At 33.6% G+C, this 25,453-nt stretch overlaps 2 protein-coding genes across 6 annotated transcripts in view; both read left to right on the plus strand.

Annotated features, from left to right (window-relative positions):
- Positions 1-25,453, plus strand: part of LOC124359937 (ubiquitin carboxyl-terminal hydrolase 47-like) — a 133,660-nt gene that overhangs the window by 100,841 nt on the left and 7,366 nt on the right. For all 4 annotated transcript variants that reach the window (XM_046813129.1, XM_046813110.1, XM_046813120.1 and 1 more), the window contains 6 exons: positions 9,261-9,429; positions 10,399-10,495; positions 17,763-17,856; positions 18,002-18,267; positions 23,841-23,953; positions 24,818-25,067. In XM_046813129.1, coding sequence (XP_046669085.1) covers positions 9,261-9,429; positions 10,399-10,495; positions 17,763-17,856; positions 18,002-18,267; positions 23,841-23,953; positions 24,818-25,067 — 989 coding nt within the window. The remainder of the gene's footprint in view (positions 1-9,260; positions 9,430-10,398; positions 10,496-17,762; positions 17,857-18,001; positions 18,268-23,840; positions 23,954-24,817; positions 25,068-25,453) is intronic.
- LOC124359963 lies at positions 10,519-17,756 on the plus strand. 2 transcript variants are annotated; one of them, XM_046813172.1, is made up of 3 exons: positions 10,519-10,918; positions 13,832-13,864; positions 17,612-17,756. In XM_046813172.1, exons 1-3 carry the CDS (start codon positions 10,811-10,813, stop codon positions 17,696-17,698), a joined length of 228 nt encoding a protein of 75 aa, XP_046669128.1. In that variant the 5' UTR covers positions 10,519-10,810; the 3' UTR covers positions 17,699-17,756. The 2 variants fall into 2 exon arrangements, with proteins under 2 accessions (XP_046669128.1, XP_046669118.1); XM_046813162.1 differs by lacking the exon at positions 17,612-17,756 and having other exon boundaries at positions 10,642-10,918; positions 13,832-14,659.

Here is a 25,453-nt window from a genome sequence, read left to right on the forward strand (position 1 = left end):
TAGACAAACTGTTGTTATTCCAAATAAAGTCAATGCAACGATAAATTAATAAAGAGGGGAGTGTTAAGGTACTGTCTGATGGAAAATGTTCTCTGAAACTGTACTGCAGTCTGGGACCCCAGACGACCAGCAAGTCCACGTGGAACAAAAATTCTATTTTTAAGACAACTAAAATAACGGAATGTGGTGTTTTGTAAATAAAATTTAACATGAAGTTCATATTTTTTGTCTATATTTGTTCATTGCTGAGCATCTTCCGCATCTATGTGCAATGCACAGAGAGGATGTCAACCGTTCAGCAGCGGTAAAAAACACACAATTACTAATCTCATGTTTCACAATTAATTAGTTTAGTTGTATACGTAGTAAATATATCCTCTATAAAAATACATGTTGATTTATATCCCAATACTTTTTTACCAGGGATGGCATGATTTGAAATTAAAGAACATTTAAATGTAAAATACATATTATTTGAAATAATAAAAATACAGACCTATTTTTCAAGTAAAAGATATAATATCCTGGAAGCCCATTTTAGAATGTATAAATTCTAGGCAAAAGGTGGAGAATGTGTCTTGTAGTTCAAAGACAAAGACAAAGACAAAATTATCTTTATTGACATGGACATAGAATACAGTCATGGCGTCAAGAGTTTTTAGCTTGAGGTACATGGTCATTCAATGAGAAGGTCTCCCCATCTGCAGGCATTCTTCAACAGAGTAGAACTCCCTCTCCATTAGCCAGTCAAGAAGAGCTCCTTTAAAATTCTTGTTGCTTCTTTGTGATTTCAGCTTTGATGGAAGGATGTTGAATAGCCTTGCCCCGATGTAGGAAGGCTTTTTTTCATAGGCAGTCAGGTGGTGTGCAGGGAGTCTATAGTTAACTCTGTTCCTGGTATTATAGGAATGGGTCTCCAAGAATTGGTCAAGTCCTTTGTGAACTGCATATATTATTACCTCGCTGATATACAGGTTGGCCGCTGTCTGCAGCTTCAGTCTCTTAAACACCCTTCTGCAGGAATCTCGAAAGCCCAATTCAGCTATTATTCTGATGGCCTTTTTTTGCAGGAGCAGTACCCTTTGTAGATTTCTTTGAGATGAAAACCCCCATATAGTCAGTCCAAAGCGCATTAACGACTCAAATAGCGCAAAGTAAGCTGTTCTTGAGGTTTCTGTGTCGCTGATGTGTTTGAGTCGCTTAATGATGTATAGGGCAGTGCTAAGTTTTTTGCACAATTGGTCTACATGAGCTTTCCAATTGAGATCACTGTCTAGGGTTATCCCAAGGTATTTGGTCTCATATGTTGAGACATTGGGTAGCTCGAGAGCACTCCTTCTTTGTGGGCCAAAAAAAAGCTGTTGCGTTTTTTCTTCATTCAGTACAAGATCATTTTCCTGACTGTACTGTTTTACTATACTTGCAGCAATGTAGGCATTAATTTCCAGCTCTTTAACATTCTTGTGTGAAACCATGAGGGCAGTGTCATCAGCATAGAGGAATACTTCACAGTGGTCCTGTAGCGTCGAAATGATATCATTTGTGTATAAAATAAATAGTACAGGGCCAAGCACAGACCCCTGCGGAACTCCTCTCGTTATCTGTGTTTGTGTGGATCTAAATTTATGAGATGTCTTGTTGACCACTTGAGTTATTTCAGTCATTTGTGTCCTTCCGCTGAGATAGCTCTGGAGCCACTGATGCGCTGCATCTCTTATTCCTAGTGTGTGTAGTTTATCTAGAAGGTGTTTGTGGCTCAGGCTATCAAAAGCTTTACTAAAGTCAAGTAAGATTCCTGTTGTTGTGCCCCCCTCTTCAGCTGCATCAATGATAGTCTTGACTAGTTCAGTTATGGCTGTGGTGGTGGACTTGCCTTTTCTAAAGCCATGTTGCCGGCTGGTTAAAAGATTGTTGTTTTCTAGATGAGTGAGTAATCTTGTGAGTACTATTTTCTCAAAAATTTCTGATAGGGTGCAGATGAGAGATATAGGTCTGTAGTTGCTGGCCAGGAAAGTGGGTCCTTCCTTGTACTTTGGATAAATTAACAAGTTTTTTAGGAGAGAGGGGAAGACGCCTTGTTGGAAAAAATTTGTTTATTACATCAGCTATAGGAGTTAGCACTTCATTTTTGCAATGTTTGAGGACTGTTGATGGGAGCACATCTGTTCCAGAAGACAGTTTTGATTTCAAGTATGTTATTGTTTTGTGTACTTCTATTCTACTTGTTGATCTAAAACCCTCTTCAAAAGACCTGAATTCACTCTCATGGATTGTTGGCAGTTTTTTTTAAAAGTGCCTGCTGGGAGTTTGACAGAGCTTGTTCTGCAGTATTAGCAAAGAAGTGATTCATGTATTCAGCTATTTGTTGAGGGTCTGTTATTGTTAAGTCTTCTGTGTTAATGGATGTTATATAATTTTTTTGAGATTTGTTGCTGAAGCGGTTATTATTTATTACTTGCCAGACTGCTCTGGTCTGGTTCTCTGCATTTGCAATGTAGTGTATTGCAGCTTCCTTTTTAAAATTTTTCATTCGGAGATCATATTCTTTTTTTCTTTCATTGGCTTGTTTTTTATTTTCCTCAGTGCTCATCAAGATTGATTTATTAAGAGCTGCAGTATATGCTCCTTTCAGCTTCATCAGTTCACGTTCCTGTTCTTGGTTTGTGTTGACTTTTTTTTTCTTAGATCTTGACTGTACGGTGGGACATACTATGTCCAATGCTTCTCTCATAATCTTGTTGAATTCTGTGTATGTCTGGTCTGCATCTCGTGTATTTAAGACAGTTTCCCAAGTTTCACACACTAGAATATCTTTGAGGTTTTCCAGGTTACGTGCATTGAAAAACCTTCGAGATGTTCTTGGCATTACAGCCTTATCAAGTTCCAGGTTTATTTTGCATATCTGACCGGTGTGGTCTGATAGGCTTGTGTGAAGCACTGCAGTTTCAACTTCTGATAGCATCAGGTTTGTTGCAATTATGTCTATTGATGTTGCTGAATAAGCAGTGATCCTTGTTGGTGGTAGAGGGATCCTGATGATACCATGACTCATGAGAACTTCATTCAGAAGATTATTGTCATCTCCGTCAGCCAGGCAGTCCACATTTATGTCTCCAGTTATGATAATTGGATTTTTCCAGGTAGGGATGTCGTCAAGTATGTTATACAAGTTATCAAGGGCCTTTTCGAGATAATGGTGAGCGGGAGGCCTATATATACCCAGGATGTATAGTTCAGAGTTTTTTATTTTGATTTTTATTAGCTGCGTTTCACAGACAAGTTCTATTTGTTTCTCTGTGATGTCAATACAGGAAATTTCGTTGCCTAAGTTTTTTTTTTGGCATAAATTGCAACTCCATCTTTCCTATGTTCAAGTCTTGAGAACCCCCCTACATACTCGTAATTATCAAGCCGGGTGTTTATTATTCTGTTCTATTATATATTATCAATTGGTTTAGTAGCTTTCTGAGGGATCGTAGCCAGGTAGTAGAGATAGTTCAAAACAGTGCTGGTTCTGTCCATAAATATCTATCTCCTGCCCGCTATTTGGAGGCAGGCGTACCCCAAGGGTCAGTTTTAGGTCCAATACTATTTTTAATTTTTATAAACGACTTACCCAAGCAGTTCAATTTATGTGACAAATTAATTCTCTTTGCTGATGACACCACTAGTTTGATTAAATCTGACAATAAAACTGAACTATCTCAAAAATTATATGATAACATTAGTTTGATTTTTAACTGGCTTAAAGCTAACAAACTATCCTTAAATATTTCCAAAACATCCATACTTAATTTTCACTTTATTAGAAATTTTAGAGAACAACTTGAAATAACTTTTTACCAAAGTAAACTTACTTCTACAAAAAATTGTAAATTTCTTGGTGTTACTTTAGATGACAATCTTAGATGGGAAAATCACATCAGTCAGTTAAATGGGAAACTAAATTCAGCATGTTATGCTATTCGTAAAAATTAGAGACTTGACTGACTTAAGAACAGCAAAAACTATTTATTTTGGCTATTTCGAATCTGTGTTGAGATATGGAATTGTTTCCTGGGGAAGTTCACCATTTATTGAACAGGTTTTCAAAACTCAAAAGAGAGCAGTCCGAATTCTAGGAAATTTGAAATTTAATCAATCATGTAGAGGACATTTTTTTAATCTTCAAATTTTAACAGTAAGAAGTATTTACATAATGGAAGTTTTAACTCAAACATATAAAAGAATACAGTCCAATCCCTTTATCTCCCATCATAACTACACAACACGTAATAGTTATTCTCTACCTGTTCCTATACACAGAACAACCCATTTTAAAACATCTTTCTCTTACAATAGTCAGCATTTTTTTAACAAATTACCTTTAGCATGGAGAGAGATTCCTACATTAAAGGCTTTCAAAAAACTATTAAAGAATACATGCTTCAAACTGAAATTTATACTTTTGACGATTTTCGTCCGAATTCACCAGAAAATAATTAAGATGTGATATATCATACCACCTAGTATTAGCTATATGTTACTTGTGTTGTAGTTAGTATTTTTTTAAAATTGTTATTTAGTATTTAGTGTTATTATTTCTTGACGAGCCTTATAACATTGTAATGTTCTATTGGGCTAATAATTTCATTTCATTTCATTTCATTTCATTTCATTTCATTATTAGTTTGTCCTTAGAAAGATCATGCTCTGTGAGTACAACCATGGTTGGGTTGGCGAGTTTGAGTTCGTGGTTTAGTCTGTCAATTTTACTCCTGAAGCCATTAATATTTTGGTGGAAAATTGTGAACTTGGCTGGTTGCGACAAGGGCATTTTCTTAGGTTTGGCTATGTTGTTGCTAGTCGCTTGGTTGTTGGCACTAAAAAAGAAGTTTGGCTGGCGTCTGTAATTTTTTCAGTTGAGAGTTTCACATCCCTTTGATAAACCTCTTTTAAGGGTTTATCTGGATGAAGTCTGGTTCTAGGGATATTTAGATTTTTAGATAGGGATGATTCACTTTGTACTTGTTTAATGCTTCTGTCATAGAATGTTCGTAATGATTCAGAGGGGTCTCGTCTGACTGCTGTGATTGGGGGAGATATTGTGACTTTAAACTTATTTTTATGTAGTGTAGGTCTGGTTTCAGGCAGGAGTGATTGCTCTCTCTGTTGCTGTGGTTGACTATCTGTTATTTCGCATTCCTCTCTGTATTTTCGTGCCTGCAGTGAGATGCTGAAGTAGTTTTTCCCACGTTTAACCTGTCTGTGTTTGTTTTCAGGTGTTAAAGAGGAGGCAGTATAGGGTTTTAAGACAGATTTATTAAGCTTTTTCATTTTTGGTTTGGGGGTATCAGAAGGATGAGCTTGATCTTTCATGTCTTTAATCAAGCTTTCTATTTGACCTTGCCTTATTTTTATTTGGGCTATGTCCCAAATTACAGTGGAGTTTGATAGCTGTATGATATTTTCTATATTGTCTTGTCCTGATTTCAGTTTGGCTAGTTCTGTCAGTAAGAATTTATTTGAGGCCAATTGCAGTGCATTTTGGGCCGAGTTAGCCGGTGACTCTGAGTTATAAGTTTGCGTTTCTGTGTTCTTGACATTTTTTTGGCTGTCTAATTTATCTGTTACCATATACTTGTTTGTCTTAAGTTGTGTCATTTCCTCTTGCAGATGCTTTATTTTTTCTTCATATTTATGAATTATTTCTCCATTTTTCTTGTCATGATCTTCAAAAGTCCTTGTTAGTTCTTCTCGCAGTTTAAACTCTTTTTCCAGTTGTCGGTCAGTTTCGTTCACGGTTTCAAGAAGACTCAGGTTTCGTTGCAGTATAGTTTCCTTCTCTTCTTCCAATTTTTCAATTTGAGCTTCATAGTACACATTGCTAGTATTTTTTATTTGGTTAATTTCTGTACCTAGTTAGTTTTAGGTTTTCCAATTTTATCTATTCCAGGCTTTGTTTAAGTTTCTCATTTTCCACCAGTAGGGCATTCCCCACTTCAGCAGCCAGAGTGAGAGAGGTTTCAAGATCTGGTTCTTGTTGATTTTGTAGATTTCTTATTTTTTCTTCAACATGTTGCATACTATGGCTTTGTGGGGTGGCTGTACAGGTGGGGCATTTCCATTTCTCTATTTCCTCAATTTTCAGTTGTTTAAACATCTTGTCTGTCACATTAAGGCATTTTGAGTGGAACCATTTATTACAGGGGCCTGTGCAGAGGAGTGCTTTGTATCTTACACTGGTGGCACAAGCTCCACAGGGGTATTTATTAGGCATAGCCCCTGCAATAATTATCTGTTATATCATCAATTAAGCAGACAGTAGTATAAATGTTCCTCTTTATGGAATTTATGGTATGGTATGAGGGCAAATCAAATATAAACAGTAATTTTCAAAATTATATTTATTGAATATTATTATACAGAAACTATACCTTCAACACTTTTCAATGTAGTCTCCTGCATTATCTACACACTTCTGCCACCGATTTGGAAGCTTGAATATTCCCTGTTCATAAAAAGATTGAGGGCGAGTTGTTAACCAATCGCGCACGTGCTTTTCGACGTCCTCATTGTTTTCAAATCGTTTTCCTCCAAGTGATTCTTTCAGGGGAGCAAACAAAAAATAGTCACAAGGGGACAGGTCTGTACTGTAAGGAGGGTGTTCGAGAGTTTCCCAGTCCATTTCTTCCAATTTATCCCTTGTCACCAATGCGGTGTGAGGCCTTGCGTTGTCATGGAGAAGGATGACATCTCTAATGGGCACACCTCGTCTTCTGTTCCGGTAACTGGTTTTTGCTGACTGTAGCACCTGGCTGACTGTAGTAAGCCGCATTCACTGTTCGTTGATCGTGAAGAAAATCAATGAGTAGAACTCCCCTTGAGTCAACAAAAATTGTTGCAAGAACTTTTCCAGCTGAGAGACGAGTTTTGGCTTTCACTGGGCAGCCTTCATCCTTCCTTTGCCACTCCTTACTTGCTATTTTCGATTCGGGAGTGTAATGGTGGACCCACGTCTCATCACATGTGATGATGCGACTCAAAAAATCTTCACCTTCTTCTTGAAATCGTTGCAGAAGTCTCCCAGCAATCTCCGACCTGACCTGTTTTTGATTTCCGGTCAACAACCTCGGAACCCAGCGAGCACTAATTTTTCTGAAGCCAAGGTGCTCTGTGATTACAGACTGAACACTCCCGTAGCTGATACCAATTTCCGACGAGATTTCTTGAACAGTTAACCGGCGATCACCTTCAATAAGCTGTCGAACCGCACTAATGTTGTCATCTGTAAGACTTGACCTTGGGCGTCGACCGTGACTTTCGTTTTCAACACGTTCTCGGCCATCCCTAAATTCTCTGGCCCACGTGTACACTCAATTTTGAGACAGAATAGTGTCCCCAAACTGTGCCTGCAAACGAGTAAAAATTTCCGAAGGCATAACACCTTCATTTGTTAAAAATGTTATGACGATGCGTTGCGCAACAGATGGATGTACCTCTCGCTCGGTCATGGCTGTACTGAAGGCAGAACACAACGCTAGTGTGAAGCAAGCAGTTCCCCCCACTCCTATTAAGCAAAACGACAATCGCCCACAGCCGCATCACGTCCGAACGTGTTTGGTACACTCAACAGCAAAATTACCTTTTATATTTGATTTGCCCTCGTATTTTGGTTCTTGATAAATACAATTAAAATTAAAAATATAATAAATAGTGTATTTCTTTTTTCTATAGCAAAAAGTTTACTAGGGTCCAGGTGGATTTGAAATAGGGATCCTGCTGCCAGTAGGCAGTGGCTCTATCCACTGAGCAGCTGGTTCCAGTGACCTTGGTGTGGTTATCAGTCACTGATAGCATATCCTAGTTAGCTTCTTTTGTTTACTTTGGTTGATTGACAGCTGGGAGATAACAAGTCTGGCTGCTGCTGCTGTCAGCCAGCAACAGCTGTTTCTGTACTTAGTTGGTTCGCCGGTGAAGCAAAGTGATTGGTTACAACATGCTACTTGAGTCAAATGCTGTCTTCCTATTTCCTGTTTAAATATATTCTGTATGCTTTACTATAAATTGTCTTTTTGTAGAGATATCAATTTAAATTGTCAGTTAGTGGTGAAAAATTAAGAACACTATTTAATTGTGCCTGTAGGATTTCTTGAAAGCCACCAAATCTTCTTAGAGAGTGCATTTAAAAAACATGTGGTTTTGACCATCATGATGTGAGTAATAATATTAAAACAAATTTTTACTTTAGTTGTTGTTAGCAAGACGGAACCTTATATTTAAATACTTTCAAAATACTTATCTGAACAATCCTCAGCACACTATGGTTGTATTATACTATCACATTAGCATATAGATGATTGTAAACAATTTATTGTTGACAACACAGAAAACAACAATTTATGTGGGATGACAATCTTCTTAAGATGTGTCTATTTATCCGAACCTTTGTCGTTCTCTTTAGTACAGTGTAATTTTCTTGAAATTCTTTGTGTTATCGGAAGGGTCCTAAAAGGTTATATTTTCGCTTATGTTATAGTCGTTTTTGCAGAGCATACAATAATAATAATGCTTTCAAACGGCTTTAAACTTGAATTTTTTTTGTATTGTTAGCATTTGACATATACGGGGGGGGGGGGAATGCTCCCTTTTGCTGGGAGGTATGGAAAATCTTTATTGCTAACCCCCCCCCCCATTAGGTCTTCCTAGAATGGGTCACCAAATCCAGAGAGCCAACCTAAACTAAACACAAATCATTTTTCTATGTATGTGTTAATATATATATATACACAGTATTTTGTGTGAAGTATACTCAGACTCAATTTTCTTTGTTTCTCCAATTTGATATCACTGGACATTTCAAATTTAACTTCTCTGAGGTTGACAAAGTAGGTCCAGTTGGCACAAAGTATCCCATTTTTGTGTGTTTTAAAGTCTATGATAAGAAGAAAAATTATCTTCAAATCAGGTAAAGGTAACGCTGCTCATTATACCCTCGTGTTAAAAACCTACCCTTTTGCCTTCATTAATCATGCATGACATTGATTGTTAAAATCTATTTTTGTAATCTAGAATTATTACAGAAATTTGCTATCATGTTATTATCAGTAAACAGAAAATTTCAATTTTAAATTTCTATTGTTAATTTTCTTCCTCGGGTGAACTTGACACTTTACAAAAAATATGAAACTAAAACATTGTCCTAATATGCATTAACACATAATACACAAAAAAGAAAATATCAACATTTTTGTTATTTTGTAACTGTATTGATTGTGCAGCGGCAACAGAGCCAGCTGTTATGAGCAAGGTGTGTGGAGCGAGAGGGCTGATGCTGCCACTGATCCTGACTGGCGCAGGAGATGAGGAGAGTGGCGGGATCAGTGGTGGGGCTGGTGGACACAGTGACCAGAGTACCAGTGAAGACAGCAGTCTCACTGACAGTGACAGGTCTGCTCTTCACATTTATTTACACCTATCATGCATGTAATATGTTATTAAATTATGTTTAACTTTACAACTGATGGTTCAATTTCACTCTAAGGTACTGTGTTACAAAAACCTTGAAAATTATTTCTATTTAATGTAAGTGTAAAATAAGAATCGTACTATACAGTAAATAAAATTTACTCTATATTTTTATGATTCCAGAAATATTTTGAATACTACAAAAATATTTTTGTACTAACTGCTTTCTTATATACAGGTAGTAAGCCAAACCTTAGATCTGTTCTTGTATCAGTCGGAGTATAAATTCCCATCTTAAGATCTTTCCCTCGACTCCAGTGGAATTTCAACAGAGCAGGTTAAACTTTTCAATATACGAGAGGGGTTTGATAAGTCAGTGACTTTTTGAATTTCTGCACAGTTACTTCAAAGGTAACAGTGCTGCATTCAACTTTAAGCTATCAATGGACAACCTTCTAATGTTGAGCAAGCTGTGTCATGCAGTGGTGTTTGATAGCCGTTCAAAGCAGACAACCTCGTGAGTTTCCACTAAATGAGAACTGTGAATTTTATGTGCTGATTAAGCAATACTTTTTATGGAAAAAAATCCATCACTGAAACTAAAGAAAGACGATAAATACTACGAGGAATCAGTGCTTTCAATTTCAATGGTTTAGAAGTTGTTTACAGCATTCCGTTGTGGTCGTAACAGAACTAGTGATGCTGAACTTTGCTCAAAAGTGGTGATCACGCTGGAAATCATCGATAAAATCCATGGAATGATATCGGAGAATGGAAGTGCATGAGTTGGCTCATGCTTTAGGTTTCTCAACTTTATGGGTACATCATATTTTCCACAAACATTTGGACATGAAAAAACTCTCCACGAGAATGGTGCCGCGAATACTAACACTCAACCATAAGAACAACCGTAAGTTGTCAACCTAATTATTGTTGATGTATGTCCCACAGAACTCTGATCGGAGATGTGCAGGATGAGTGTGTGAGTGATGGTGACAACCAGTTGGCTTCACCTTCAGATGAGGAGCCTAATCCCTTGCCAGCACCAGTTAGTTGTCAACCTAATTATTGTTGATGTATGTCCCACAGAACTCTGACCGGAGATGTGCAGGATGAGTGTGTGAGTGATGGTGACAACCAGTTGGCTTCACCTTCAGATGAGGAGCCTAATCCCTTGCCAGCACCAGTAAGTTATCAACCTTATCAACCTAATTATTGTTGATGTATGTCCCACAGAACTCTGATCGGAGATGTGCAGGATGAGTGTGTGAGTGATGGTGACAACCAGTTGGCTTCACCTTCAGATGAGGAGCCTAATCCCTTGCCAGCGCCAGTAAGTTGTCAACCTAATTATTGTTGATTTATGTCCCACAGAACTCTGATCGGAGATGTGCAGGATGAGTGTGTGAGTGATGGTGACAACCAGTTGGCTTCACCTTCAGATGAGGAGCCTAATCCCTTGCCAGCACCAGTAAGTTATCAACCTAATTATTGTATATTGTATCTTCTAGTGGACTGCATATAATGGAATACTTAGATTAATTTTAGACTTGGATACTCCGAAAATCTTTTTATCTCAGATTAGGATTATTTTAACGAACTGATATGAACTTGACAAATATAATTTATCACACCAATGCTCTTTGCTATCTTCAGCAATCATTTATGTATTCCAAATTTACAATCATCAACCTCTTATAGGCTTTGAACAACATTGTTAATTTGTTAGTATATTATTCTGAATACTGGAATATATGTTAATGCGAAACAAATTATGATGCAAATTCTATAAAAATTGCATATTTTTCTTCAACAAATTGGACTTCCCTCACCCTGAATATTGACCTGTATATCCCAGAGATCTCAATAAATGAGGTCCGGATAAGTGAGGTTGTACTGTATATACATAATATTTTTCACATAAATTACACAATTAAAAATCTAGTGTTCATTATCCCTGGTCTTTCTTTTGAAACTGTGAATAAATAATTCAATTGAAGTTATGGTGTCATGCTGTATTATTTTTTTATATTGTATTATAGTCACACATCAAATGAATGTTTTAATTTAAGACATAATAAAATGTTAACAGAATTATTGCTCAAATGTTTTTTTTTTTTTTTTTTATTTTTTAGTTATATATAATTTACCAATATGAATGGTACTAAAAATAGTCTGCATTTATCATTTGAATACTGTTTTATACAAATGTTTTGTTTATTGTAAATATCTCAGTAAGTATTAGGCATTACACGAAGAAATGTGTTACTCAGTGTTAACCTAATAATACAGAGAAACAGAATTTTGTATATTCTTGGTTCTTGGTTCCAGTTATTTATCAAAGAAACATTAAATTTAAAATCAATTTGAGCAACTGAGATCTTACTGATTTTAAATGTTCAGATGTATTAAGACAAATTAATTAGTAAAATTCTTGTTGATAAATAGTTTATGTATACATTACAAGTACTAAGGGCTGGTTTACATTATTTAAGTATGAGGGCAAGTTGAAACTCGCCTAGTGAGCAATCGAGCCAGTCGAGTGCCAGACCCAGCTGACGGATGAGTTGTTTTGGCAGGGAGACAGCCGACAGCCACTCAACTCCTTTTCTGAACTTTTCATAATCCTACCACCCAAATTTTTACTCTAATCAAGAGTTCAGTTCTGTTCGTCAAGTGGAGACAATTAGTTGAGTGAAATTACTTTTTAAAACTTTATTACAATATTTCAACTAAACATGAATAGATTGGAAGAGGACTCTCTAAAATTTGTTTGAAGTATATTGTGCCAGTGTCTAAAGAATTTCACTAGATATACATACAAAAACAAATAAACTCAAAAGACAGTATACAAGGTAGTCAACTCAAGGTGGCTACGGATTACTTGGATTAATTTTGGATACTCAGAAAATGTTTTAACTCAGATTAGGATTAGAGTGACAAACTAATATAAACCTGACAAATGTAATTTATCATATGCATAAAAAATAAGGTAAGTTTCCAACTTTAAGGTTGCTTTAAAATGAATACTTTTTTAAGATCCCAATGGTGGCCATTATGAGTTGATCATCCTGTAATCTTAAGAAACAATGACATGTACTCGTTAGTATCCAACGATGATAGTTAAGGATTGTTCTAGCATTTAAACTCAGAATAAAATGCTATTAAAACACTATATTACTTTATCAATTTAGAAATCAAGTAGTGGTTAGTGGTATCGTAATTGCTATAATTTAAAGGCAATATAATATTTTCATTAAATTTAATACAAGACTCCGCCATAAATCTATTTGTTTGAGAACTGTGTGGTCCAAATTAACTTATTTGAAACACAAATGAATAATCAGGTTAGTTTTGGTTGAATTACACTTTTGTTCACTGTTATTTTGTGAGTAAAAATTAAATTATCTGTGTTAATGCACATTTTACTGAGGATTAAAATGCAAATCAAATAATATGGAGTTACAATGTTTATGCCACATACATTTATAAACAATTAAAAGAAAGTTATTGAGAACTTATCAAATTCTGTTTGGGAGAAGGGGAAGACATCTTTAAACATTTCTATATTTCAAAAACAGTCAAAGAAATTAACTAATATTTACAATATTCCACCGATATACATTCAAGTATAAGAAATAAAATAATTAAATCAATAATTGTTAGTGAAAATCTTTGGCTCAAACATCTGTAAATTTTGATACATAAATCATAATTGGGTTCCTTGACTCTTCAATTTTTTCACTATTGTTTGAGGTCAGTAAAGAATCCTAGTGTTTGTTTTATAGTTGCTCTATTTGTGCATTCAGAGACATCTTATGGAATGTGCGACATGTAAGTTGATTTTTAAGATTAATTGTAATATTTTCCACAAACTCCGACAATGTTCTCAAAATTATTTTGAGGGATTTTCTAAAATATATCATTAAAAAATGCTATATGTAACGATGGGAAGAGAAGTCAGTTCCTAGTACTAGTACTTTTTAATGCTTTTGTAATTACTGTTCCACATCTTTTCAAATCAATTTGCAAAATAATCATTCACATAATCAAATCTTCAGAACTAAAAAAAATATTCAGATCTTATCGCCATGTGTCATATGAATAATAATGGACATGGTGGTACAAAATTACAAAAATGTATGTGGCATACAAATAATACAATACAATCTAGAATTAATGATTAAGATAAAAGGCAGAGAACTGAAATCACTCATTGAAGACGTGACATTGTAATTAAATAAGTAATACTGACACATCCCTAGAATTTACTAATTGATAATTATTGTTTATGAACAGTTAATATAGATTTAATGAAAGTTATTAAAGAGCATTTGAACAAATTGTATATCTTAGGAGATATTAAGCAATGGTTTCCTTGCAGGAGGTGGTCACACCCTCGACCCCTGATGGCAATGTAAGCTCAGAGAGTAGTCTAGTTTGTAGTCTGGCCCACTCGCAACTGATCTCCTGTTGTACTTTGACTGATGAGTTCTCAGCATTTGGACATTATGTGGCCGCAGAGCTCCGTAAAATAACTGACCCGATAACCCTGGCAGTGGCCAAGCACAAGATCAGTGACATTATATTTCAAGTGTCTGTCGGCCGTCCTGGCATGATTCCTCCCCCCTAATGGCATGCTGCTGCATTGCTTGACGTGAAGTGAAGTGTTGTGCTGTCAACTATAATTTTTCTAGCTCAGTTGAAGCATAATCTGAGCAACCAAAAAATTCAAGTTACCCCTCTCTCTAACTGTACGCATTCGCTAGTCTCTTAACAATAGGAAACTCTTAAAATATTGGATAGTTGAAGTAAAAAACATATTTTAATAAAAAATTAGTAATGCAATTTTTTTGTTTTGTGACTCAATTAAAAAAATAATAACTGAAATAACATGTTACCAATATGATGATATATTGTTACTTTATTGTTAGCTCTGTAGTTTTCTTTGGGATATTTTATAAATACAGTAATTTGAAAACAATAAAAATTAAGAGTTACATTATTTTGTAGGTATTAATTAACTTAGTGTATACAAATTACTTTTTTCTTATGGTTAGGTTGCTTTTTTAGTCACAAAAGACTTTAATAGGTTATTTAGAAACATATCAGTATTTTTTCCGCTTTGTCTTTAACGCAATAAGCCTTCTTAAATAACATATTTTTGTACTTAACTTTATGGTAATTAAATGTATTACTTTATTAATATCTTTAAGGTGTTCTTTAATATCTTTATCCTTTTTTATGTATTATGTATTGAATTCACACAAGGTCAGTATTTTTATTTTATATTTCAAAACAATTTTGCAACTTTTAACTTGTTTGTTAATTGAGGTACTCATTGGTAATGATTTAGATATGAGGAGGCAAGTTATTTAAAAGATATACTTTGTAAGGTTTGATCACCGTTTTCTCATATGTTTAAACATTAAATTGCAGTAAAAATCAAATGATTTAAAAATTATGGAAATTAAGGCCAGACTTCATCCAGGATGAGAATTCATGTTTCAGTAGAAAATGTATTACTGTATTTTTTAAAGAGATTTTTTGATTCCATTATTTCATTTGATTCTGATTAAAAACTATCATTTATTACCTTTTAAACTTTTCTGTCTTAATAATAGTGCCTCTTTCTATTTTCTTGTTTCTCTGTACTGTACAGTCATGTTTATCCAACTATCCCATGTCTAATATTCCACATTTATCTGACATGGCACATAGTAAATGTTGTTTATCTTTTACTTAGTACAAAGGAAGAACAATTATTTGATTTATTATATTTATCTTACACATACATCTAACACATTACTATACATATATAATATGTACATATGTAATATATACATATATAAACTTATATCTGTACAATAAAACAAAAAAGTTATATAGAAACACAAAGGGAGCAGGAAAACCTCAGTATAGTTGTATTGGAGCTTGCCTTCAGCTCATTTGTGTTATAAAGCTATTGTGTTCATGTCAAGGTTCTCTCTTTTTTAATCTGTTTTTTTTTTCACATATATATTTTTTGTAATCTTTACATTGTAAATGGTTTAATGTTTTATGGAGGGTTTTTGTAGTAGTGTATATATATATATATATATATATATATATATATATATATATATATATATAAATCATTACAAACTTTGAAACAAAAAAATTTGTAAAATAATTTAAACATTTGGTAGTTTTAGATTGTATTCTCAAATTTATTATCAAATTTTTCCCTAAAACACAATATTTGTATGATGGCTTTAGCTTGAATATATATTATCAGACATATTCACATTTAACTGACACATCACAACAATCTGTTTAAGTTGAAAATTGATTCTGTACTATCACCAAGTATTACTATTTTTCTGCATTTGCTTTCATAGCAATTGAAATTATTTATTTTATAAAGTTAGTACAGAAAAACCATTTCCAAGCGGGTATTGTTTGTACTAATAGAATTGTTTAGTAAAAAAAAATCGTATTAAAAATAATTTTTGGGTTTTTACAATTAAAACACTATTTATTTAATAGCTATTATAAAATCCAGGTTTTATTGTAAAATTCATTGTTCCTTATAAATATATTATGTAACTTGTTTTATTAAAGTTTTTTTATAATTACCGTTTTTTAGTAAAATTATTTTGTTCACATTCAATTTTGAAGCAGCAAATCATGAAGTTTTTGCAGCATACTGTTACTCTACAGATTCTTTTACACCCCAAATGATTTTTGTTTGACTGTCAAATAAAAATAATATGGGGGAAAAATCGTATGATATGACTGACATATGGCCATATGGATGTTCATGACCAGCACATCTCAACTCTGATATAGTATTTGTAATACTGGAGTAGCGGTATAACAAATTGCTTGACCACCTTCAATGCAGAGGATGTTGGACAGAGGTCATTGTCAAAGATAAAGACCAATAGTGTAGGTTAGACCTCGGCTACGAGAGTCATTTGGAAAGAACATTTCAAGTCATCTGATCGCAAAATGGATGGGGGTAATGGCATAATCTGAGGGGCAGTGTGGATTGTCACAGTTAAGGTCAATACATCATTCTTAGCACTCTTAACTAGTGTTCAAAATGGTTGGGGGTAATGGCTCTGAGGGGCAGTGTGGATTGTCACAGTTAAGGTCAATACATCATTCTTAGCACTCTTAAATAGTGTTCAAAATGGATGGGGGTAATGGCATAATCTGAGGGGCAGTGTGGATTGTCACAGTTAAGGTCAATACATCATTCTTAGCACTCCTAACTAGTGTTCAAAATAGTCATCATGATCAAATCTCCCAGCGATTGTGAATTTAATAGCACCGTTAGATCTCTTTTAGAAAAGAACATGCAACTGGTAGAAATTATTGTGCATTATGTTCTGTGCATGGAGAAGACATTCATATCAAAATTGTGTGGTTAACTGTTGATAGCACAAGCTACATACTAAATCTCTTGCTAAGAATTTTAAGCGCTTTGAATCTTTGAACCTCATTTTTATGAATTCATTATTTAAAATATGGGTTTTTTTGTTGTCAGAGTTTATCTACTCAACATGATATGTTCATTCATACTTTGTTTTAATATATTTATAATTACTGTGCTGCTAGTTAGCATGGAACCAAACATAAACATAAACAGCAACAGATCTTTGCATTGGATGAGATATCTCTTCAAAACCCATCATTCCCAAAATTACACAAAAATTCTTCATTGAAATGAGATGGTAAATTTCTAAAATTAAAAAAAATGTAGTTTTATTTCATGTAGCTTTGTATGTCTTTATAAGTAATAAAAATGTTTCGATACGGTCTTATTGTGTATGAATGTGTTTGATTAAATTAAAACGCTTTTATACAAACCTCGATGTTAGTGAACACATGATCATCTATCAATGCTAAAAAAGTTTACTTTTTACTTCTAAATTTGTATTGATATGGTTTGTTTTAAAGTATCATCAATAATAAATATTTTTTTTTCAGCGAAATATTTGCCGCATTCGCCACACTTTTATTGCTGCCATATTGAATTTGAAAGTTATAATGAACTTGCAAGATGCAAAATGCTCCAGATTTCAAATTCGAATTATAATATACTATATTTTATCAAATATATACATACTATTGTATATAATTTACATGAAATTCGTCAAAATATTTCATTTTTCAGGAAGAAGAAAATTGGGATGAACCTTCAAATCAGCCCGATGCAAAATGCTCCAGATTTCAAATTCGAATTATAATATACTATATTTGATCAAATATATACATACTATTGTATATAATTTACATGAAATTCATCAAAATATTTCATTTTTCAGGAAGAAGAAAATTGGGATGAACCTTCAAATCAGCCCCCACCTAAACAGTTCACATATTTTAAGGCCTTGCCCGTCAGTGGTGAATGTAAGAAAAGTAAGAAATCGTTCAATTAATACAATAATTAATAGTTTCAAATGAAAGAGGCTCAATTTAAATCACTATGTACTATTACATACTATTTTTATTAGGAAAGCAAATATTACATAAAAAATTAATTGTTACTCCTTTAAACTTTTAGCACTGACGCTGTGTATACAAGTAGATAAGCGGATGACGATAGAAACGCTTAAGAGCTGTTTGGAGCCATACGTGGGTGTACCGGCATCATGTTTTAAGCTGTACCGCAGTGGCGGCACTGGAGACTATGAGACACCACGCACAAGACAGTGTGATTCCCTTAGTGGACTCAAGAGTGATGACACTCTTGTCGTGCGTTTGGGACGGCAGCTCACCTGTGATGAACACCGGATCAAAGTCTACCAGCTGGTGCTCAATTCAACTCAGGTCAGTTGACAGAATTAGGTTAGGTGAAGGCATATTGACTGTTAGTTATATTGTACAACTGATTTTTATTTATTAATTTCTTTATTGCGATTCTCACTTACTTCGATACTCCAACATTGGCCCTATCGGCCAATAACGCCTGATCAGTAAACATCTCGGAGAATGAGTTCAATTCATTATTTGAAGATTTGGGTCCTAAAATAATCCGGTGGCTAAATAGAATTTTAAACCTAAACCTTGAAGCAGGTCCTCATAACGTTTTTAACATCATTCACAGAAGGAATTCATTTTTCCTATAACCAGGGCTTTTTAAAGCATCAGGCATCAGACAAGAATCATTATAATTGAATTCCAAAAAAAGAATAGTCAATTAATTGACTTTGTAAATCAAATCTCATTCATATTTTATTTTTTTGTATTATTATTGCAGCATTAATCAATATATTATTGTAGTATTAATCAAAGATGGCAATGTTGAGTTTGTACTCATTTGTTTGATTATAGTGCCCCTTGTTGATCTAAACTTAAATACTTTAGTATTATACCCAAGTGCAGCAGAGAAGACAGTTGAGGTTTTGACCAATAATGAGTCATCGCTGATGTCATAAATTGCCTGGTGGCAAGCAAAAACACTCAAAATGGTGGCTTTAATTTCCTTAGAAAATTTATCTAAAGGTTTCTAACATTCTTTTGTTTTATTAATTCTCTGAAGTATATGTGAAAGTTTCTGAAATCTATTATATTTCTGTGATATATGATATAGTACAATGTTATTACTTTTGTTTATATTTTTCACTTTTTCGGCTTTACTTGTCATTGCATACAGATATTAAATTATAAATATTTATTTTAAATCTGTTATTATATAATTAGTAAGAGCAAATTTTTTAGGAATATTTATTGAAAATTTGTTGGTATATTTATTTAATTCTAGCTTTTATCACATTGTTTTTTTTGTGTTTTGTAGTAATTTTATAAGCACAGAATATCCTTAAACAAAGTGAGTACGCCACACCATGTTAGGCTTCACTGATGTTGTATCCCAATTTTTGTCTATAGCTATATTTATGAGCTATTTTATGTTTAAATTTCATATGATTGTACTACATACATGTACATATCACTGTATGGCCTTTAAAATTAAAATTTGTTCTATGAAAAGAAGTTAAATTGCTAGATCATGACTATATGTTGCAAAATGAATAATCCTTACGTGAACGGTCAAACATTCATGATTATTTGTACTTAAAAAATGAAATTATTAAAATATATTATTTCTTCAAAAAATTAAATCAAAACTATATTTGTGTCAGTTTTATTCAGTAGCATTAAATAAGCTCCTGAAAAGACTGCAATCAATTAAAAATATGCACACTAAGATTTACATATTAATTTTGAACACACCACATCCACATTCTCAAAAATATGTAGTCCCTACATACCTGAAAGAATAAGTAACATCCCAGCCACAAACCAAAACACTTGTAAATTACAAAATAGTTAAGAATCTAGAATCAAGATCCCTTATGTACATTAATCAAAATACATGAAATAGGGTTCTTCAAGTACATGTTTGTTATTGTATTCTAAAAAGTAAACATTTTTACTGAAACTAAAACTAATTATAACTTCTGAAGTCCGCTTAAAACTATATATTCATTTGGGCATTTAAAAATTCCTAAACAGAGTAAAATTGATCAGCCACTCAGGTATTGTGTATTTAAAAAGATTAACTGGTTAATCAATCTATGCTTAGAGACATTAATTATATTTTTGTTTCTTGTATTGTGATAATCCATTTTCTTATAATGCAATAAGAGTTTGATAGATGGATTCTATATTGTAATAATTTATAATTTTTGATATTGATGTAAAGTGGCTTACAGTAACCAGAAGGCTCTGCTCCACATATTGTTGTAATTACTTTTTAAGTATAGTATAACATTAGATACATGAGTAGTGTCACCAAAGCCAAATTCTGTGAGACTGAAAAATAGGTAAAACTAAGATATTTTAGTTAAAAATAAAGTTTTAGTTTCCAGACAAGAATACTCAACTTATATTTTCATAAAACTTGTTAAATATGGGGTTTTCAATTTAATCTACTGTCAATCTGGATTTCTAAATGCTTGACTGATTGAAAATTTACTTTCTTAGTTAGACCTAGTAACAAATATGAGGTTTTTCTTTATTACAAAGTAACTTATTGCCGGAAAACAAGTTATAGACTGAATTTAAAGCTATTTACATATTGGTGTTTAGAAAATTAATATACAAATTTATAAATTGTATATGATTCCTGACTTATATGTGTATGTAGATCTCCAAACATAATGTCAATGATTTTTTTTGTATTACTGAACGATGGCAAATGTCTGGAAATATCCTGTTGCCTTTAATAGCGTACAGCTTACAAAATATACTAAATCCTAAAAAATGTTAGGTTATATCAAATTTCTACTGTTGCTATTATTGATTAAAGCATAAAACCAAAAGCATATAAATAATGGGAGAATGAATAATTATTTAGATTTTTAAATATAAATAAATTAACCCTATAAGTGGCAAGCGCCGTCTGAGACGTATGATTCACGCCGCCGCGAAGTGGCAAAGCGCCGTCACAGCCGTCGCTTCACATTTAAGGCTGTTGCTCCGCAACCATCCATTATTTTTAGGCCTAGTTTGAACTATCGTATTCTCCATGAAATTTCCTATATATATATATATCATATAGTATAGTGTGTATTCATGTTTACTAACGTTTGCTGGGCCTAAATGAATCCAACAGTTTTTCGTTTGACCTGGCGGCAGACGAGAGAACGGCTGTCTACTCGTATCGTCACTGTTTTGTTTGGCGACTGCGTACTGTCAGTATTGTCAGTATATTATTGTTTATCGCGTTGTTTGTGTTTACCGGTAAATGTTTAGGTTATTCGTTCGTCATGGAAAATGTTGGGGTACTTTGGGATTATACCGACCACACCAGTATGAGGAACACAAACATATAAATTTATAGAAAAAAACATTATAGAACGAAAAAAGCAACTCTTCAATTACAAACTTACAACGATTATTAATTGTTAATGGGTTTCCTGTGACGCCCAGAATGCAGCAAATATCAAGGATGAGTAGTGTAGTGGATTTCCGCCTTTAGCCGTAACTGCCGACCGCCACGAATATTTTAGATTTAGGCAACTAGTCACGATCTTGTAAAAAACTAATGGTCCCCTCTTCGCTCCTGGGTAAATCCCAAATTCTCATAGTGTCACCCATCACTAATTCAATTACACACACAGTAAAACACGAAGTACAAGAATGCGGCGCACCAAGCTGAACGGGCGGCGAGATTCTGTAATCACGTTATCTACTTAGGACCGCTCGACTTTGACCTCTGTCTGAGGATGGGGAGGGGTTTGCAATAAGACAATTCCTGTTTTATATTTACGAAATATACTGTGCTATGACAAACTAAGCCACTATTATAGGCCCTACACTACTGGAGGAAAAAGACAAGCCCTAGTGACTAGTGACTCAGAGTAAAAAAAAAAACAAACAAAAAACAAAAAAACAGTTTTGTACATTGATTTAGTTTTTTCCCTTCTAACTTTTTTGTTCTTGTAAATAGAAAAAAATGCATAGGTAGTAATTTATTTAGAATAAAATTGTGTATATTCTGTGAATATGACATTATTTTTGTAGCTCCAGTAGTTTCAAAGTGACGGGACAGGTAGAACTTAAAAATTAATTTTCTAAAAGAAAATCTTTACACACCTACAACGATATTCATCTGAAAATAAAAAATAAGGAACCAAATATCATACTTATTCTTATTCTATAGTTCATAAGGAAAACAAAATATATAATGTTGCTTAGGTTATCACTTACACAATATTTTCTAAAAATAAGTTTAACGATCACGGCAATATACCCGAAAACAACCTGCCACTGAGACCACAAAATGACCGCCACTTAAAGGGTTAAAACCGTATTTAATAATACTTAAAGACACCATTGGTGTACAGTTGATGAATTTCTGTGTCATGTTTGTACCACAATATCATAACATTTTGCATTTATAACAAGTATGAACAGGATAGTAGGATTGTGGACATTTGCCATCATTATACAGGGTGTCCAAAAAAGTTCCGGGTCAGTTAAATATTTTTCAAAATATTTAAAATAGAGCTACAAAACCTTACACAAAGTTACTGGACATAAAAATCTATTTTATCACATATTCAGTGATCCGCTACTTCCTCAGGGGGGCGGCCCGCTAGGAGTCAGAAGAAAATGTTTAAATGTAAGCATAGGTTAATATGCATATCAAATAAAAGGTCTTTATTAAGTAGAGTACAGAGCCGCAAAACCCGACCTCATATGGATAACCGAGTCAAAAAATGACAGCCGTTCAAAGATGGCTAGAGTTTGGGTCCAAAAAGTCCCAGGTCGGTTAAATATTTTTCAAAATATTTAAAATAAAGCTGCAAAACCTTACACAAAAGTTACTGGACATAAAAATCTATTTTATCACATATTCAGTGATCCGCTACTTCCTCAGGGGGGCGGCCCGCTAGGAGTCAGAAGAAAAAGTTAAATGTAAGCATAGGTTAATATGCATATCAAATAAAAGGTCTTTATTAGTAGAGTACAGAGCCGCAAACCCGACCTCATATGGATAACCGAGTCAAAAATGACAGCCGTTCAAAGATGGCTAGAGTTTGGGTCCAAAAAGTCCCGGGTGTCGGTTAAATATTTTTCAAAATATTTAAAATAGAGCTACAAAAAACCTTACACAAAGTTACTGGACATAAAAATCTATTTTATCACATATTCAGTGATCCGCTACTTTCCTCAGGGGGCGGCCCGCTAGGAGTCAGAAGAAAATCTTAAATGTAAGCATAGGTTGATATGCATATGAAATAAAAGGTCTTTACTAGTAGAGTATAGAGCCCGCAAACCCGACATCAAACGGATAACCGAGTCAAAAATGACAGCCGTTCAAAGATGGCTTGAGTTTGCAACTTAGGTTAATGTAAAAAAATTAACTGATGAGCTTTTTGATTTTAACTTTACTAACCCAAAACTCCGATCCCTCTCAAGAAATAACGAAACTTATTATTCTACAACAACAATTAATTGTAAACAGTTTTTGGGTTAGTTAAGTTAAAATCAAAAAGCTCATTTTGAAAAATATTTAACCGACCCGGGACTTTTTGGACACCCTGTATGTTACTGATAGTGTGTTACATATAATGATGGAAAATATCAGAAATCTGTTATTTCAAATCATCAAATAAAAACTTTAAGCAAAGAAAAATATCAACATTTTTTTAACAACTCTAGTGTAGTAATACAAGATGTGATATTATAGTAAGAAAATAAATAAATAAAAGAAATAAAACAATAATTATTAATGAAATTGTTATGGAATAGCAAATAATACTAGTACTAGGCGCCTGTTGTTTTAATGCTAAAATAATTCAACATTCATTTTTAATTGTATGAAATAAAAATTTACCCAATTAATTGTTATCCAAATATCAGTAGTAATTAATTGGTATTGTGTTTTACAGCCAATCAAATACCTGTGTGAGTGGATCATAGCAAAGGGTATAACTGTAGGACAAACAAAGAAAGAAATCATAAACGATTTGAATAAAAAGCACATGAACCTGGAGTATAATAGGTAAGTAAATATATGGCAGTACATCACTTTTAATAACATATTTTGCAAATTATTTAAATCGTAACTGATTATTATAAACATACATTCGCTCCTCCCATTTTAGCAAAGTTATTAATTGTCATTATTTACTTTTTACCAAATCCTAAATTGGTTGTATCTTGATACATTTTTACTACCTTTAAGTTAGGACAAATACTAGAAGTGTCAATTATTTTTCGATTAATAATGGCACTAAAAATTATTAAGTAGAAATCAAAACTAAAAACTTGAGTTGTAATCTGACTTAAATGCAGCCTACAAAATAAACACAGAAGATGTAATTCGATATAACAACTATAGACACAAACTAATTGTAACACTACCTAAAACAAGGATATATATAGTGATCACATAACAACAACTTGATTACCCAATCTAGAAATCAAGTTTTTCGATGCCTAATTTTAAAAAATCAGCGTGATATAATGGCACAAAGTAAAATTAAGTGTAAGATAATTTTACATAACATAATAATTATTATATTAATTTATTGCACATTACATTATATTGTGATTTCAGTTTAAAAAAAGTTAATATCCTAATGTAATCTTTTACATCAACTCATTAACATAGAGTTTTACAGACACCCATCAATCTCAGGTCTGGAGTGTGACATAAAGTGAACTCGTGGACCAATGCAACACCAACTACAGATGAGACCCGAGTCACTTGATGAGGCGGATTAATTAATATAATATTCTTTTGAAAACCCTTAACGAAGACCTAAATTATTATGAACAAACTTACGTTAGTTTGAAACATCCAAATCTTCTATAAGTTCAAGCAATGATTGGTTTGATCAATGATGTGTAAATTCCATTCCAGGTGTCGTATGAGGAAAAAGAACTGGAAGAATGTAGGCCGGATATACCTGGATTCGCAAGTATGGGTAGATGACGTCATGGTGTACAGCAATGGTGACGTGTTCCTGCAGGAGTTGTCAGAACCGGATACAGTCACCTCCACCAACCAGCTGAGCCTGTTTGTGCGACACTGGCATCCTGCTACACTCACCCTAGACCCTTTCCATGAGATTGTATTGGACAGCTATTATGTTGATGAACTGAAAGAAAAGGTTAGAACAATTTTGTAACATTAAATCTTTTGCTGCAGAGTTCTGAAATTCTTTTTGACTGTTGATATACTCTCATACTAGCTGTTACAAGTGGTTTCACACACAGCGTTCATAACTGTACTTGTTATACTATTTATTAAAAGCACTTTTGATGGAGTTATTGAAATTTTTCTAACATATGTAGGCATACATCAGGTACATATTATTGCAGTGTTCATGGTTAAGAGGATCAGAGTTTAACCTTATTTCACATTTTGGTTGCTTAGGAGCATTTCTTGTTTGAATAAATTATATTTCTGACGCCAAAGCTGAGTATGCATTGTTGCACTGACAAGAAAATACAAAAACATAGGTCTCGGATACCTATTTTGGTCAAAAATACTTTA

The sequence above is a fragment of the Homalodisca vitripennis genome, chromosome 1 (genome assembly GCF_021130785.1).
Source record: "Homalodisca vitripennis isolate AUS2020 chromosome 1, UT_GWSS_2.1, whole genome shotgun sequence".
Taxonomy (NCBI): Eukaryota; Metazoa; Arthropoda; class Insecta; order Hemiptera; family Cicadellidae; genus Homalodisca; species Homalodisca vitripennis.